Source organism: Lactuca sativa, chromosome 2 (assembly GCF_002870075.4).
Source record: "Lactuca sativa cultivar Salinas chromosome 2, Lsat_Salinas_v11, whole genome shotgun sequence".
Taxonomy (NCBI): domain Eukaryota; kingdom Viridiplantae; phylum Streptophyta; class Magnoliopsida; order Asterales; family Asteraceae; genus Lactuca; species Lactuca sativa.
In genome coordinates, this window is record NC_056624.2 from 52152311 (window position 1) to 52170423 (window position 18113).

General features: G+C 33.7%; 1 protein-coding gene and 1 non-coding gene across 4 annotated transcripts; one reads left to right on the top strand and one right to left on the bottom strand.

The window, feature by feature from the left end:
• Window positions 1-2248: 2248 nt before the first annotated feature.
• Window positions 2249-6484, bottom strand: LOC111898036 (splicing factor U2af small subunit B). Of its 3 annotated transcripts, XM_052768310.1 has the most exons (7): window positions 6110-6484; window positions 5274-5360; window positions 5098-5179; window positions 4807-4933; window positions 3474-3880; window positions 3251-3288; window positions 2249-2484 (listed from the first exon to the last, which is right to left on the bottom strand). In XM_052768310.1, exons 1-5 carry the CDS (start codon window positions 6344-6346, stop codon window positions 3478-3480), a joined length of 936 nt encoding a protein of 311 aa, XP_052624270.1. In that variant the 5' UTR covers window positions 6347-6484; the 3' UTR covers window positions 2249-2484; window positions 3251-3288; window positions 3474-3477. The 3 variants fall into 3 exon arrangements, with proteins under 3 accessions (XP_052624270.1, XP_052624269.1, XP_023749746.2); XM_052768309.1 differs by lacking the exon at window positions 3251-3288; XM_023893978.2 differs by having other exon boundaries at window positions 2249-3288.
• A 72-nt stretch (window positions 6485-6556) lies between these two features.
• On the top strand, window positions 6557-6639 carry TRNAL-UAA (transfer RNA leucine (anticodon UAA)). Its single transcript has one exon. It is a non-coding gene; the product is annotated as a tRNA-Leu (tRNA).
• Window positions 6640-18113: the final 11474 nt, after the last annotated feature.

The following is an 18113-nucleotide window of genomic DNA, read 5'->3' on the forward strand; positions in this document are numbered from 1 at the left end:
CTGTGAAAGCACACACATATCTATATATGTTGTATATAATACATCTTATAGTGATTTCATAAAATTCATTTTAGCTCAAATATATTTGTTTGAATTTATTCAGATTAAAACAAGAGATAACTAATCACAACATTTTTTTTGGTGAAATTTGTATACGAGAGATAGAAACTGTCATTTATCGAGAAGGTTTACCTACATTGGTATCTTCTTTTTTCGTGGATTTTGTTATATGACATAAAAATTTATGCTTATATCATGTGTATCCTTATTGTATATATTATGAGACATTTTATACAACTTATACCCATAAGTTAACATGCTTTTTACCTTTTTTTTAGTTTGACTATTGAATTAGTAAGGTTTTAACTTTTTTCAACATTTTATTTCTCAAAACTGTTAGGGAAAAAGAAATAAGAAATAAGAAAATATGAAATGAAGATTTTGTTGTCAAATAGCTCTCTCCGATACCAATAATACAGTTAGCACAGTAAAAAAAACCAAAAAAAGAACAAAAAAAATATTGTCATCTGCAAAACCCCATGTACGTCCAGTTATCATCATTATCGATGAATAACAGCCTGGTGGCACTAGGAGTAAATTCTTTGAAAGAATAGGGGTATAACTGTAACTTTGAAATAGATATATGAAATCAAGGCGGCTTTGTAATTCGTAAACTTGGAAAGAATCACGTGAGTCAACTTCAATCCAGTTTAGCTGAGCTGTCGGTGTACAAGTGTCAAGCGTGTCACGTCGCCGTTAGGTGGTGACGTTACCCTTTTAACATATATTTTTTTAACAAAAGAGTAACGAGAATAATTTATGAAAAAATACCGTCAATAGTAAAAAAAATGGATTTTTTTTTTATTTTTTAAAATATAGACATAAAAATAGACATTTTCAGATATAGACATGCATTCTGCGGAGGTAACTCCGTGGAATCTACTGTAGCTCCGCAGAATGGATTTTGAGGGTTCTTTTTTTTTTTTCACATCGATTCTTCGGGGTTTATATCAATTCTCCAACTAATTATTTTCAAGTAAAGATTATAATAGTATGATAATCTTTTCTTAAAAATAATTAGTTGGAGAAATGAATTTAAACCCCGAAGAATCGATTTGAAAAAAAAAAACCCACTAAAGATCCATTCCTCGGAGCTACCTCCGCGAAATGAGTTCATTCCTCGGAGGTAGCTCCACGAAATGGATCTTTAGTGTTTTTTTTTTTAATAAATTGATTTATTTACGATTTTGTCATTTCGCGGAGCTACAGTAGATTTCGCGGAGCTACCTCCGCGGAATGCATGTCTATATCCGGACAAATCCATTTTTATGTCTATTTTCTGAAAATACCCCCCATTTTTTTACTATTACTGATATTTTTCCATAATTTATTGGATGATGTTAGTATTTAGGATTTATTGAATTTTAGTCCCTCAACTTTCCTTATAACCTATCTTTTTCCCACTATAGTTTCAAGATTTTGCAATCAATTTTTGATTAATCATTGAATTTGGGTTATGTTTCCGTTGCATTTTTTACCGTCTATTATCGGAGTTTTTGCACTAACATAGTTTCAAATTTCAAAAATATTTACGAGAAGAAAGTGGAAGTTTTTTTAGTTGTGGGTCTATTTTTTTAATACGAAAAATATATATAAAGCTTTGCCAATAACCATGCAAGAATGAAAATTAGACTACTAGTACTATGATTAATGTCGATAAACAAACATGCAAGAATATGAAACAAAGCATGACTAATCAAAAGCCAAAATTCATGATAATTGTAAAGTCAAACAAGATATTGTGAACGTCTTTTCATATTAATTATATAAACTAGTTTATAACTCATAGGAATAGGGATTATAAAATTAATTAAACTTTCATAATAAAAATTCATAACTGTTAATCAATTATTTTAAATAAATTATTAATTAAGAGATTTATCAAATTTTCAAAATTACTATAACTTCAAATTTATGTAAATTTGAATTTTAAAATGAGTTGTCTAATATATCTAAATAACACATGACATAATATTAATATATCTAAATAACACATGACATAATATTAATGAGAGTTTGTATTAGAGTGACATTTGGTAAAAAAAGATTAAAACTATTCATTTATAATAATAAGGATTTATAACTTAAATACAACAATTTTTTTTTTCTAACTTGGATTAATATTTTATCCTCAGTCTACGAAACAATTTTTGTGAAATAATGACATGGCAGGAAAAGAAAAAACATATTGAAAAAACTCATATTTATAATTATAATGGATGCTCCATGTCAAATCATATGAATGCTAAATCCTTCAACTTTCCATAACAACAAATTGCATAGAAAAAGTTGTTGATACTTGATACAAACCTCAAACACCATCTGTGATGAAGAAACTAAAACACAAATACTGCAAGAAATAATAAAATAGGATGCCACGTCATCTTCAACTTGTTCCTTCCAAGATTAGTAAAGTCAACCAACCTGTATACAAAAATAATCGTAAGCTCCAATTAATAAGGCATGATCCTTCATGCAGGGATACCTGAACCTGCAAAACTAGAATATTATGTAAGATCACATTTCTTTCTTCATAATATTTATATTCCAATACAAAAATCAAATATATATATATATATATATATATATATATATATATATATATATATATATATATATATATATATATTTTAATTTTAAAAAAAGAAAAAAACTACACATCATTAGACAAATTCATCCCTACCACCCCAATGAAAGAATACAAAGGTTTCGAGAAGCCGAGTCTCTCCTAGAAACAAACATTTACCCTAAACTTCTACTTATACTTCTATTAAATCGATCTAATGAAGAAATAAGGAAAATGACCTAAACACCCTTATCAGTTATCCCAACTTGTGTTACTTGACCTTGGCCAATTTACTATCTCTTTTATTGCATATCTAATCCACACGACAATCGACATCCTACTTTTCATTTTGTTTCAATATATTTTCCTTTAAATATTTTCTTAATAAGGCATTGTACTTGAAAAAAATATATTTTTTTCTAATTATAGAATTGTAGTTTCAAATGATGACCTTAGACATTGAAAAATATACATATTGCTTTGTATTTGGATTAGACTCCTATAAAGAAATGAATTGTTGAATGTTGTATTTTTTTTTTCCATGCATTTAACCCTAAAAACTATATCCAGAAAAAAAAAATGTAAATATATTTTTTTTCAAGAACTTGAAATGCAAACAATCACATGTTTCAGGAGTCCTGGTGAACCTGTACCCTGTACTCCTGCACAGTGAAAAGTGGGTTGTAAGCTATATCTTTTCTAAAGCTAAATGCAAGAAATAGCAATCTACTTTCATATATTTTTTTAACCTTATTCTTTTTTCCTTTTTCTTTTTTCTGTAATTTTTCAAGCATGATGCATGATTTATATATAAAAAAAAAAAAAGAGAGAGAATGAAGGAACAAACCGATCTAGTCATCATATTGCTGATGTGGCTGCTGACGTGGATCATAATACTCATCTCCATTTTGTTCATTACTATTATTATCAGTGGTGGTTTTAGGGCGGGAGTTGGCTTGTTCTCTTTCCCTATTCCATTGTTCAATCTTTGCCCTTCGTTCCGCACTACCTTCCCTGACCGGACTCCGGTTCCGTTTGCCGCCAGGGCTTCTGCTCCGGCCGCCGCCGCGTCGACCGGGGCTACGGCTGTGGTGGCGGCGGCGGGAGTCGGTGTAATCACCGCTGGCCGCCCTTCTTCCGGAACTCCGGCTACCGCGCTCGTCGTAGCCACGGTGGCGATGGGGACTGTGGCTTCGGCTTCGGCTTCTGCTTCTTCTTCTTCGACTTCTTCCAAATAATTGTCTCCTTAACTCTCTGATGGAATCAAAGAAGGAATGGAATGGTTAATTCCATAGAAATGAAGGAATGTCATTCCAACCATTTTGTTAAACTTTCAGGAAATTTTGTTTTATTTTAGGGTTAGTCTCATAAAAGACCTTATATTTTGAGTTTTTTTTTTTTTTTTTTTTCCGGATTAAACCTCAAGTTTATTTTTTGTCTGGAAAAGACCTTGTATTTTTTTTCATTTTTTCCGATCTGACTCTTTTAGTTATTTTCTCCAAAAAAAAAATGTAAAATGTGAGTTTTTTCAGGAAAACTAAAGAGTTGAGGATTTATTTGGAAACATTTAGAAGGTTGAGGGGTTTTTTCAGAAAAAAAGATAAAGCTGAGGGTTTTTTCGGAAAAATAAAAAGATACAAGGTCTTTTTCAGGCAAAAAATAAAGTTGAGTTTTAATCCGTAAAAAACACCAAATATAAGTTCTTTTATGATAACCCCAAAAAATGTAAAATGTGAGGGTTTTTTTCAGAAAAAACTAAAAAAGTTGAGAATTTATTTGGAAACATTTAGAAGGTTGAGGGTTTTTTCGGAAAAATGAAAAAAGATAAGCTCTTTTTCATGAAAAAAATAAAGATGAGGTTTATTCCAGAAAAAACACAAAATATAAGGTCTTTTATAAGATTAACCCTTTATTTTAAGCAGTGTATTTACACCTTCTATAAAAATTATTATAAAGATTCATTCCCATTCTAGGAAGCCCACCAAACAAGATAATAGAATGTAATAACTCATTCCATTCCATTATCTTGTAAATTCGATTGATTTGTCATTCCATTCCATCCAAACAAACAAACTAACTCTAACAAAATATATATATATATATATATATATATATATATATATATATATATAAATAATAAAAACTTAGAGAAGTAGAATAGAAAATAACAAAAAACTGACCTACTGATCTTTTTTAAATGCATGAAGTTGCAATAACCACCACGATTGCATACATTTTCTTCATACTGCCTACATGTAGCTTCACGAAAATCTGTCACTGGAGAAAAGTCCACAATGATTGGACGCCCTGAAAAATATAAATTATTTTTATGTTAAGACACTATATGATTAACTATTTATTTAATTCGATTAATTAACCATTCATAAATTGGATTTCAAGTTCTAATATCTTATGTCAGAGTAAATCTTGATGTGTGACTATATTGATTTAAATAAGAAAAAGGTGTATACCTGCATAAAACCTCCCAGTGAGATTTTGAAGAGCATTTGCAGCATGCTCTTCTTCCCTAAACTGGACATACACATTCCCCACCTGTTGATAAATAACAAGACTTGATTTAACAAGAATTTAAAATAGCATAATGAAATTGATCAATTTCAAGCAAGTTAATATTTTAGTATTATACCATGTGGTCAGCCAAGTTGTCACATATGTTTAGGCTTTCAATCTCCCCATACTTACTCAGCTCTTCAAACAAATCTTCATAGAAATCCTGCATTTGCAATGTAGTTGTAAAGTGAAAAAAAATACAACAAATAAAATATAATTGAAACCTTAAAAAGGAAGCAAATTCGAGTATGAAATCTGTGGTAGAAAGTATAATATGTTTGTTTGTCTACTAATTGGCAAATGCATAGGCAAGAATTCAATTACATTTCTCTCTTTCTTTATTGAAAGACCATAATACCATCATTATATTAATGAGATGTAGAAACATAAAATATATAATATAAGTGAAAACTTTATAATTATTCAACTTCTAATATTGAATTCCATTCCATCAACCAAACATGTGAAGGATTACAATTTCTTCAACTTCCCATTTTTGATTTCATTTCTTCCAGTAGCATTATGCATGTGTGCAAACTCCCTAAGAATAATAGCCCCATTTACATGTAGAATTAGTTCACAAGTCATAAAGATACAAATGAACCTATCACCAAATTAACATCAAGGTAAAACAGCATGGAATGTATAAATGTATAATCAAATCGTATGTTCCTGCTTACAAGTTAAAACACCATTTAAGTATGAATTAGGAGAGATCTACGGGTATTCTTTATTCATACAAAAGAAAGTGCGTATCTTTCATCTAATCGTGTCCATTCATCTAACCAACTCACAAAACCAAGCCAGATGACAGCTAAAACAAAAATTAATATCTAACGCACGAAATCTATGATACAAACACATAACAAATCCAACATTACTGATACAATTGATAAAAATTAGGTTAAAAACCTCGAAGTGATCTTGGATTTTGCGAGGATCAAGGGGTTGACCCTGGGGATCAACACCTGGAGTGATGGAATCAGGACGCTGGTACATGTTGGAAAGCAATAGAGTGGGGCTGATGCTGGGTTTGGTGTGAAGCCTCGAGCATCTGTCGCCATGCCGACAAGCTCCGATCTTGAAGTAGAATGGACAATTCACTCTGTCCTTTTCTGTACCGAAAATTGACGCCAAATGCTCCGCCATTCTTCGGTTGCTTTGAATACGAGTTGATTATTTGGAGATGTAGCAATTAGGGTTAGGGTTTATGTGGAAAGCATTAAGGTTCGCTTAATTACTTGTTCCACGACGATGGAAATTTGGGGGAGAAGGAAATTTTTGTGAAACGTCAGCTACTTATAATAGGTACCTACTTATCAATTAAATAAATTAATTTCGAATATACTCACATCAATAGCTGGTTTGCCCGAGTGGTTAAGGGGGAAGACTTAAGATCTTCTGCACATAAGTGCGCATGGGTTCGAACCCCATAGCCAGCAATCTTAACTTTTTCCTAATTTTTTTCTTGCAAACTAACAATTTGATTTTATTAATCCAACTAAAGTATATCTAAAATAAACAAGTAGCCAAAATATATATAAATGACGCATATTTGTACGATTTTAACGTTTAAATCAATATATCTTCTCCGACTTATTAAACATTTAGTTTGTTGTGGTTATTTGGTTTTAATATCATAGCAAAAGACAAAATGTATCAAACATACTTTTATCAATGTTATGTTTGACATGTCACAAGTAGTACGTCAAAGATAAACTAAATAGCAAACGATAAAATAGTTAAAACATTTTTATTGTTATATGTTTTGTACTAATCTTGATTATATGTAAGCGAGACTTAAGAAACTGACGTGAGACATTTGTTTAATCACTTATCTTCTCAGCTCTATCTATTGTTTCTACTTTCACATGTCTTCTGGCCTCTCAGTTGTTGATTTTGTCCCTTCGGCTCCTCCCTTTAGCATGATAACATTTAATATAGTTCTCATGATATAAATGCTACAAAATTATTGTTTATATGTTGGTTTTCTCTTAGATTGCAACTAAGGTTAACTTCAATATTTTTAAAAACTCAAAGATAAATTAACTACAAACACTAATTTATTTCATTAATTTGGAGTAAATTCAAACATAATATAATAGTCGGTGTTCTTTGATTTTATAATGCATGTTATTATTTTAATAATTGATCTGAAATCCAGTATTAATGGAAGAATCTTTTATTGATACAATGCGTTTGTAGTGGAGGATTAGGCGGTATGCGAAAGTTAACCCAGAACTCTCGTTGGAGAAGTTCTCTTTCTATAAATTTATAAAAAATAAAAAAATAATAATAAAAAAAAAAAAATCAAAGCAAGTTGAGTTTCAAGACCCAAAAAACTAAAATCGGGCATATTGTTGAGCCAACATGGCTTGAACATGATTATACATTTTGTGTATGTGGTTGTGCGTGCTCATGGCATATTTCATTTGGATTTTGCGTTTTGTATGATTTATGTGTATTTTGCTTAGATTTATTCATGTTTCTAATAAGCATGATATATTGTTATTTTGTAATGCACAATAATCGCTTATTAGACCCAAGGTTGTGAATCTATGGTTGGTTTAATTTGTTTTGTATGTGACAATGTGGTTGATGTAATTGTAATATGTTATGCAACTTGTATGTTGTTTACTTTCGTTTTCTGAGTATAACTCGTAATGAAAAGGTTGTATTTTGTTTTTGATGTCATTTTAAAAGAGAATTTGAAAAGAGTATTGCATTGGAGAGTATGATGACATAATGAATAAGGAAATAAAAAAAATGGATTATGAAAATAGTGCATTTTTAAGGCCTAAATGTTTAAAATGATATTAATGTTATGTTTTTTAGGTAGACTCATAAAAATTTACCTAAATAAGCCTACAAGGCTTGTATGAGTTATTGTAAATTGCATATGGTTATTACATATTTTTATATGATATTTATGAATTGTATGTAACATATATTGTAGCAAAACTAGAATAATACGGTTATGAAAGTGTTTTTCTAAACAATTTAGAAAAATCTTTCTTTGATTATTCAAATGTATTTTATTGAAAAAAATGGAAGAGTTTTAAAATTTTATAAAATAAAGCAAATTTGTGGAAATGCTAATTATATAATATACTAATTTAGAAGTACCAGATGAACAGTACTTTCATCTGATTGGCTCCTTTTTGTTTTTTTAGAGTAAATTACTTAAATCGTCCATGTGGTTTGGTCAAAGTTGCACGTTTGGTTCCTAACTTTTTTTTTTGCACTCGGATCGTCCCCGTGGTTTGATTTTGTTGCGTTTTTCGTCTCTGTGGTTTATTTTGTTGCATTTTTCGTCCCTTACATACATAAAGTTAGGGACCAAACATGCAACTTTTACCAAACCATAGGGACGAAAAACGCAACAAAAGCAAACCACAGGGATGATCCGAGTGTAAAAAAAAAGTTAGGGACCAAACGTGCAATTTTGACCAAACCACAGGGACGATTTCAGTAATTTACTCTTTTTTTTAGTTTCTGTCTTTTTTTTTTGCTTTGCCTTTTGGTAATTGTCTGTTATTTATCTGATTTTATCTTCTAGATGGATTACACGTAATGGCCATCTAAGAGATACATTTTTAATGCAATTGTCAAAACAGTGCACACCTCTAAGAGGCACGGTCGCACGGTGCGCCTATGCCAAATTCTGTCTATAAATAGCATCTTTCATTTCATGCATTCTTCACACCTCTCCTATCATTCTCTCTCGATTTTCTTCTTCATTAGCCCAAGAAATCTTAGTGTTTAGGGTATTTTGGCGAAGCTCTGAGGTCCTGGAGTGCTCAACATTAGTAGCTAACAAGTTGGAGTTTTGTCAGTGCAATTTCCGGACTTTTGTCAGGAAAATCTTTGTAAGTTAAGATACAATTATTTTGCTTTCAATGTAACTTATATTTATATTCATAGTCGTTGTTATGAATTTATAATAAAATTTATCAGTGATTCCAAGACATTATATTGATTGATCTACTTACAGGGTGATGCCTAGACTAGATTTAGTGAGGTGTATAAAGTGGGATTTTCAAACAATATACTATGTATATCAAACAGATCCTACTTTTAATATGATCTTACATGGTTGCTCCTTACTTGATAGATCTTGATGTAAACATTGAGATTGTTGAGGAATCTAGACTATTAAATTAGTCATAAGAAATATTACACTAGGACTTAGTGATAATTGAATCTAGGTCACATCCAAGGAAAAGCTAAGTGATGAAGCGAAGCGTTGTCCAGTTTACAACCATCCACTTTATCATGTGAGTGCATAGTTACTTTCATCTTACACATAAATATAAAGTATCTAGAAGATTAAATGCTATGTGTGTCTATTATCTGCATTACTTGGTATCTATGATATATAATTATGATTTTACCAGCTTTAATCGTATATGTATTTTCGTATAAAAAATATATTAGGTAGTGATGGGTGATGAAAGATGAAATGATGACATGATGATGAGAACCCTTGACTTTTGATGAACCACTCATCTAGCAGAGTACATATGACGACCACAAACTAATCTAGACAGTCTAGTGGAACGCTGGCAAGCTTGCAACATGTAGGTGTTAATGAATTATTTGTTCAGTTGATGTACTCTATCCCCCCTTGGTTGCCTTATTAACATATAGTGCTAAGGGAATCCTCCTAGCAGTATTGTCTCCCAGTTGTTGATGATGATCCTTAGGATAGGTCCCTTGAGGTCAATATTTTAGGATCAATATGTGAGAATAATAAGAATGGGTAATCAGGTAAATTATTTGATGTGAGATATATATAATTAAAGAACTTAATTATTATGGATTGAAAACCATATGTGCTCATCAGGCTCCCAAACATGACCCACTCAATTTATGTGCATCACAGGTAGTGGTACGAAAGCACATGGATGATGAGAGATTTGAGGAGTTTGTAGGCCATTAGTATAATAAGATGTTGTAAGGCCTATTAAGACTTATTTATGATTATATATTTGTATTGACGATGACATCCCACGGTTTTAAAAATAAATGAAATACATTTCTTCGTAAATGCTTTGATAATGATATTATCATGTTTTGGGAACAAATTCTGCAATAAGGTTTATACTATGAATTAAATAAGCATAAATAAAATTTTTAATTACCCGTGAAATGGAAATGTCACAGTTGGTATCAGAGCATTAGTTTAAGCGAACTATGAATAATTGAGGATTTCTAGACTTAAACTTAGAATGATAAGCGATGATCGTGAGATGTGTTTATATTTTATTTAGGTAGTATGTCTGAATTGACATTAGCACTAGCTTACTTTAGGATAAGATGCCTACTTTGCTGCTATGTGCTAAATGATTTGAAATATAGCATGCATTAGGTTGCCTACCTAGATTACTATTACTTGGTTTGATTTAAGGTCTATTGTCGACCTAGATTTGGAAATGTTATCTGTTCAACATTCTAAACGAACAATTTATGTATTGGAATCGACATGTAACTTTTTGGAGAGATAAGGAGAATTTATACGTCTAAACATAAATAAGACCTCCTATAATAAACTCTCGTCTCGGTACACTGAATGTATGCTTTGGTTCATAGATTAGACATGGTGAGAACTCAAAGTGGACTAGGAAATGGTAATGGGAATCAACAACCTGAGCCCCGTGTAATCGAATGTGCACCTGGAGTGGCGCTAATAGCTGAACCTGACACGATGGAAGGAATCCAAGCAATTATTCATAATATGATGGCCGAACAAACGGATGAGATGAGACAAAAGTTACGTGATAATAGGGATGGACCCATTGTACCTATTGTGCAACCTGAGTTGAATGGAGAACCGTCTGAGGAAGGAAACTACAGCCGAACTGTTAGCCAAGCTGAGCCAAGAGTGGTTAGAAGAAACCTACCCAACGAAGGAAACAATAGACGTGGATGCAAGTATGTTACACCCCCAAACCAGAACGACGGAATTGTTCGAGGGCGGATGACTTCATGTAGTATCGTAACAATTGAATACATAGTAAAGAAAGCAATACAACCATCATATATATAATTTGAAAGTTTACATTTTAGAAAGTACTTGTTTCAAAAGAAATTACAATATGATGTCAAAATGAAATTAAACTAACGTCGTAGCGTCCCTTCTTCAAAAGCAGTAGTTTACATGTATTACTGAATCCCTGAGAAATACAAGTAGTTTTGAAAGAGTAGGTTAGCATTTAAGCTGGTGAGTTCATAAGTATTTAGTGACAATGTTTGTATGAAATAGAATGAAAATGGTTTGTACATGTTTAAATGTTCCTAGAAAATCCCATATTTTCTACTATAGAAGATGGTAGTTTTAATTGTTCCAAAACTGTAATGCAATAGTGTTTTCATGCCTAAAATAATAGGTTTATGTATAAAGTGTTAACGCATTTGAAAAACCCCGTAAATCAATGTGTTTTTAATACTCCATGTGAGTCTTATAACCACACTATTTGACCAGGATGCCTATAACAACGTTCTTCAGGCGTTAGAAAGTTATGACATTTGTCACCCCAGGCCTGTCGGCCTAGCTGTATCTAACAGCTTAGGTGTGGGATTGTCAATCCCATATAGATCTATACACAAGTATCACACTCCCCTACAAGGAATTATGGTATATAATACAGGACTTAAAATGCATACATGAAGGTACGTGAAATGTCTCACAAAATTTAGTATAAAACATATTTACGTATGAAAATGTCCATTTGTTTTTGTATATGGGAATATCTCTTTGATGTAGTGTTCCTAGTATGTAAATGTTCATGATTTCCTCGTAAACTATACATATTATAGTTTTTCAAAATGCGTTTCTTCGTATAGTAAACCCTAATGTAATGCTCACTCATTATGTAAAGTATAACACATAAAGTGACTTGACTGATCCCATATACCTAATGTAAAAATGGAGCATTTGATTTGTGTGTATATATATATATATATATATATATATATATATATATATATATATATATATATATATATATATATATATATATAAACACGTTTTATTTCCATAAGACAAGATGTTATTGAAAATATATATTTCATACGAGAATACTCATGTAGTAGTTTATGAATCACATATGATTACTTAGATAAAAAGTTTATATAGTGAATCGTTAAGTTATACACGATAATAACCGCGTGTTTTACTTGCATTCCCCCCCCCCCCCCCCCCCCTCTAATATTGTATAAAAAGCATTTATCAAACATTTAAAAGCGTATTTTATAGGGGTATGACTCACTTGAAAGATTGAAGAAGGCGAGATGAAAACCGAGCAGAACTTTGACTCGAGAAAGCGGATTTTCTCAGGATTCTCGGGAATCTCGGGAGTACAAACGACCTTCGGGGTTTGAGTATGGAAACCGGGGCTTCGGGATATCACGTACACAGAAAACGAGGCAAAAACGCAAGAAAGATGAGAGGAAATGAGCATTTTCCCCGGAACCCTCGCATCCCTTTTATAGGGGCTGGGAACCGCCTCGGTACGCTGGGCGTACGCGTGCGTCATGCGTAACCGCATCCTTGACTGCCTCGGAGCTCGGATGGGACGGGGCATAGCCTCGCATAGGGGGCGACGTGGACGATCTGAGGCCTAGTCCTCGAGTACGCTGGGTGTACACTATTACGCCGGGTGTAACTCGGATTGGCCCGGTGACTCCCCCTTCGGATAATACCGAAATTTGATTTAAATTTATATTTTTATTATTTAGTAAACTTCAAAAATTCATATCTTCTTCATACGAACTTTGTTTTCGACGTTCTTTATATCCCCGCGTAGGTGAGACTACGCTCTACAACTTTCGTTTAGACTCCGTCGGTAAATTTTGAAATTATTTTTATTATTTATTTTTAAAAGGTCGGGGTAAGAAAAGTTCGTTAGAAATCCATAACTTCTTTATCCGATGTCTGTTTTTGCCAGACTTTTTACCGTTGAAATACCATTTTCGAGACCTTCGATTCTCATTTAGGTAATTCCGGCCAAAAGTCGCTCGCTCTCTGTTTCAAGTTTTTAGCTGTCTATCGCTATACCGAACTTGGAAAAATCATAACTTCCTCATACGAAGTCAGATTTGGACGTTCTTTTTATGTACGCTCACGGTTTAATGATATCTACAACTTTCATTTAGATACTTAAGGCTAAAAACTATTGTATGGAAACTTCGTGTTTTTCGTTTAATCGGTGTTGTCGGCTTTGTCGGAAATCTTAGAATGGTCATAACTTCTTCGTTATAACTCGGATTTTAGTGTTCTTAGTATTTCTGTAAACCTTGACACAATATCTAGCATAATAGATAACCCATAAGAGACTTTTGAACATTTATTTTTCGAAGTTAAATTCATTATATCAAAAGAGGTTACAATTCTTGACTTTTTAGGTCGTTACATAGATTCGAAATATCGGGTTGTCACAAAGTACAAGGATTTCATGGCATCCAAGCCACTAAGTATTTGTGGAAACCTAACACCAGTGGAAGTCATGGATTGGATCTCCAAGATGGAGATGGTACTTGAGATTTGCGACTGTAGCAACAAGAAGAATACCATTATCGCGATCAGACGGTTGAAAAATAGAGTTTTAAGCTGGTGGAAGTTGTTGGCTGATACCATGCCCGAGGGAGAAGCTAGTAAGATGTATTGGGTGGACTTTCTTCTGCAAGTGAAAATGCAGTACTACTCAGATTAGGATCTTCTGGAGATTAACAACGACTTCCAAAACCTAAATAAGGGCAAGATGAGCTTCAAAGAATATGCTGCAAGTTTTATTGAGAATATGAAGTTGATTCCTTATTTCATTCATATTGAACTCTCCAAGATCAACAAGTTTGCTAGTGGACTACCAATGGATTTCGGTCCAACAGTGAAGCTGGAAACCGCTTTGAAAGTCGCCATACAGACATATAAGAATGTTGAGACCTAAATAAGAGAGAAGGGTCCGGAGATAGTTGAGTTAGGAGAGAAGAAGAAGTTTGAGGGATCTTCAAGATCCAATAAGAAGATCCAATTTTCTAAGGCTTGACCCAATGAAAAGAAGTTTGGGGAAACAAGGAAGTAAAGTGGTGCAAGAAGAAGCACCCTGGAAGATGCAGCAAGGAAGAGACATGTTACAAATGTAGGAGGAGTGGTCATTACTCCAATGAATACACATTTAACAAAAGAGTATGATATAACTGTGAAGAAGATGGACATATTCAGAAGGATTGTCCAAAAAAAGAAGGAGGTTGCAAAGCCAAATGTACTGTTGAAGCCAAAGGCGAAAGCATTCTAGATGACTTTGGAAGCAGCAAAAGAAGAAGCATATGTCACTTCAGGTATATTCCTAGTAAATGAATTTCCTGCCAATATTTTGTTTGATTTTGGAGTAAACTACTCATTTATCTCTCATAAATTTGGTAGAAGACAAGCACTGCCTGCAGATAAACTAGATAATGCCTTAATAGTCGAGGTAGCAAGTGGCAAATTTGTACCTGTTAGCGAATACATGAAGAACATCATCATCGACTTGAATGGGAATAAGTTCCACGAGTAATTGTTTCTCATTGAGTTAACTGGTTTCGACATAGTATTAGATATGGATTGGCTTAGTACTAACGACACTAATATATTATGTAGAAAGAAGATGGTAAGAGTGAACCCTCCTGGAAGAGAATCATTTGTGGTGTACGGGGACAAACACTACGTGAATTCTGGAATTATCTCCATGATAAAAGCCAAAAAGTGTTCGCCCAAAGGATGTACATCGTATCTAGCATTCGTGATAGATGCAAATAAGGAGATGCAGGCGATACCAATGGCATGTGACTTTTCGGAAGTATTTCCCGATGATCTTCCTAGATTTCCCATGATAGACGAGTAGAGTTTCAAATATACTTTTACCATAAACATCATGATATCAAAAGCACCATACCGATTAGAACCGACGGAGATGAAGGAGCTTATGATGCAACTTTAGGAGTTGTTCGACAAAGGTTTCATTAAACCTAGTTCTTCACCCTGGGAAGCTCCGTTGTTATTTGTGAAGAATAAGGATGGAAGCATGAGGATGTGCACAGATTACAAAGAGTGGAATAAAGCAACAGTTGTGTAACATCCGGTTTCCCAGGTATATTATTTTATTTATTTATTTGTGAGGTTTTCTGAGTAACTCGACGAGTTGGTGCCTCAACTCGTCGAGTAGAGTCGCGATTGGTGACATGGATTAATGAGCTGACTCGACGAGTCTGTGAGCCGACTCGCCGAGTCAGCGCTGCTGAAGGAAACCCTAAATTGTGACAATAGTCAATTTTAGGTCAAGTCAAAGTTAAGCAAAGTCAACGAGACAAACCGGTCAAGTCAATTAAACCTTGTATATTAGGGTTTACGTTATGTAATTACTGTATAACTCACTAATTTAATGAGAAAACATCATTTGGAAAATCCGTGTGTTTAATTTTCCTTAGCCTTAGTGCTAAACAATGAAGCAAAATGATAAAACAATGTTGCATACTCATATGGAGTGTGTAAGATCCTAAAACATGGCTTAATGGGGCTTACGGACCTTGTGTTGCGAAGCCAAACACTCACAAATGCCACACACGAAGCCTCCCTCAATCGTTTTCGCTCTATCTCTCTTTATCTAGAATCTCTCCCAAATCTCTCCAAGTATGGGAAATCTCTCCCAAATCTCTCCAAGAATGTGGAATCTCTCTCAAATCTCTCTTTGTATGAGAAATCTCTCCAATAATGGGGAATCTCTCCCAAATCTCTTTCTATATGAGAAATCTCTCTAATTATGGGGAATCTCTCCCAAATCTCTCTCTATATGAGAAATCTCTCCAAGAACGACAAATCTCTCCCAGATATCTCTTTGTATGGGAAATCTCTCCAAGTATGTGAAATCTCTCCCAAATCTCTCTCCATATGAGAAATCTCTCCAAGGTTGAAAAATCTCTCCCAAAATCTCTCTCAAAACCCGTTTAGATTTATTTTGATCATTTGAGCCATCCCGACCCTTAACCGTGTCAAAAATCGCTTAAAACGAGGTTAGAACGGGTAAAATACCCCAAAGGACCCGGAACCTCCCCCTAGGGCCGAAGCCTCTTAGAGGCCGGACCCTCTTGAGTTTGAACCGCAGTGTGCGAGCCGCAGCCACGCCCGCGTCAAGACCCTCGGACCGCAGCTCCTTCCCCCAGATCCGCACCCGTTGTTCGGTTTTGGCTGCTGATGACCGAGACTCCGGTCCTGGACTTCGGATTTCACATTTTCACCCGGTTTTTGACTAATTCTCCATTTTAAGTCCGTTTTTAATCATTTTAACGCGGGATTTTCTCCAGAAATCATATTTTAACAATATAAGAACCTAAATATTCATAATTTGGACATATTTTTATGGAAATATTTATTTGAGAATAAAATCTTTTAAGTGAAATCTTGAGGTGGAGTGTGAATCTTGCCATAATATTTGACACAAACCACCACCCCATGCCCATTCCTTTGACCAATCCTTGTACTTCTAGTCACTTCAAGACACTACCCCACTCTTTTCCCAGCCACCCACGTCCAAAAGAGCTGGAGAACTCTCTTTTACTCTTCACTTCACACATTTTCCTCATTTTCACCAAGAAGATCAAACAACATTTTCTCTCCAACTTCCTCCCTCAAATTCGAGATTCAAGGCTGATTATCAAGCTTTCTCACACTCTTGGTAAGTATAATTCATCATCTCTATGATTATTACACTTCCCTTTTTCTCAAATCATTGATTCCTTACACAAACATCATCACATTCTTGTTAGATCTTCGAATCTTCAAGTGTTCTTGAGTTGAACACTTCTCTTCTTCAACATTCAACCACTGAAATCACTCAAGGTGAGTTCATACCCCTACATTTTCATGTTTTCTCAAGTTTTTAGGGGGGGGGGGGGGGTGGGGAATACAAGTTAAAATACCAAGAATATAATTAAACTTTTCTAACAGCTTTCATCAGAAAAGTTGGACTCCATTCACGGACTGTTTTGGACAACTTAAACATTTTAGTTTTCAAAATTGTTTTAGGTGCAAGTAGCTCCAGTTCTTAGATTTAAAATGACTACTTGCACGTCTCCACATGATTTTTCTACGATTTGTGGTGATTTTTATAAAATTGCCTATCATTTCAAACACCAATCCGGACCAGTCTGTGATTATAGACTTTTTCACACAAGTTGGAGGTCCTGAAATATCATGATAAAAAATTATGAATAAACTAGACACATTTTAGGAACTCTCAGAATTTACGGATTTAGTTTTTGACTTCGTATGATTTTTCTATGACTTTTCTAAAAAGACGCAGAAAGGTTAAAAACTTGTTAACAGCTTATAACCTTCATGACACTTTGTATTATGTTGAGCAAAGTGTATAACCATGAGTTCTAAAGATTGAATGTGTTTCCTTGTTAGTTTATCATCATAAACTGAAACTTAGTCATTCATGATAAGATTATTCATTCATTTAGAACGCATATATTAAGCTATAATAAGCATAATTTATGGATTCATAACACTAATGCATTTTCATAAAAGAGTTCTTATACATTACAAACGTTTTGGATAAACTATAATAGGTATAGTTTATGTATCATTTACTTCTCAAACTTATTTATCAAAGGTTTTCAGTTTAGTTCACATAAATTTGTTAATGAATAAATTTGCGAGTCATTCGCTTCGGGTTACTTCCAAAGTAACAAAGTCAAAAAGTCCTGTAAATTGTAACCAGAGTCTCTTGTAGGGAGAACGAGATAGGTGTGTATATATCTATATTGGGTTTGACAAACCCACACCTGAGCTGCTTGCAACAGCTAGACCGGCAGGTCTGTGGTGACAAGTGTCATTTAACGGCGACGCCTGAAGAACGTCGTATTACGAGGCTGT

Excerpts from the sequence above, each read along its gene's own strand:
- LOC111898036 (XM_052768309.1), bottom strand. The coding sequence starts at position 6,346 with ATGGCGGAGCATTTGGCGTCAATTTTCGGTACAGAAAAGGACAGAGTG. Across the intron at positions 5,361-6,109 it reads AAATCCAAGATCACTTCGAG|GATTTCTATGAAGATTTGTT; the intron begins GTTTTTAACCTA and ends TTGCAAATGCAG. Across the intron at positions 5,180-5,273 it reads ACAACTTGGCTGACCACATG|GTGGGGAATGTGTATGTCCA; the intron begins GTATAATACTAA and ends ATTTATCAACAG.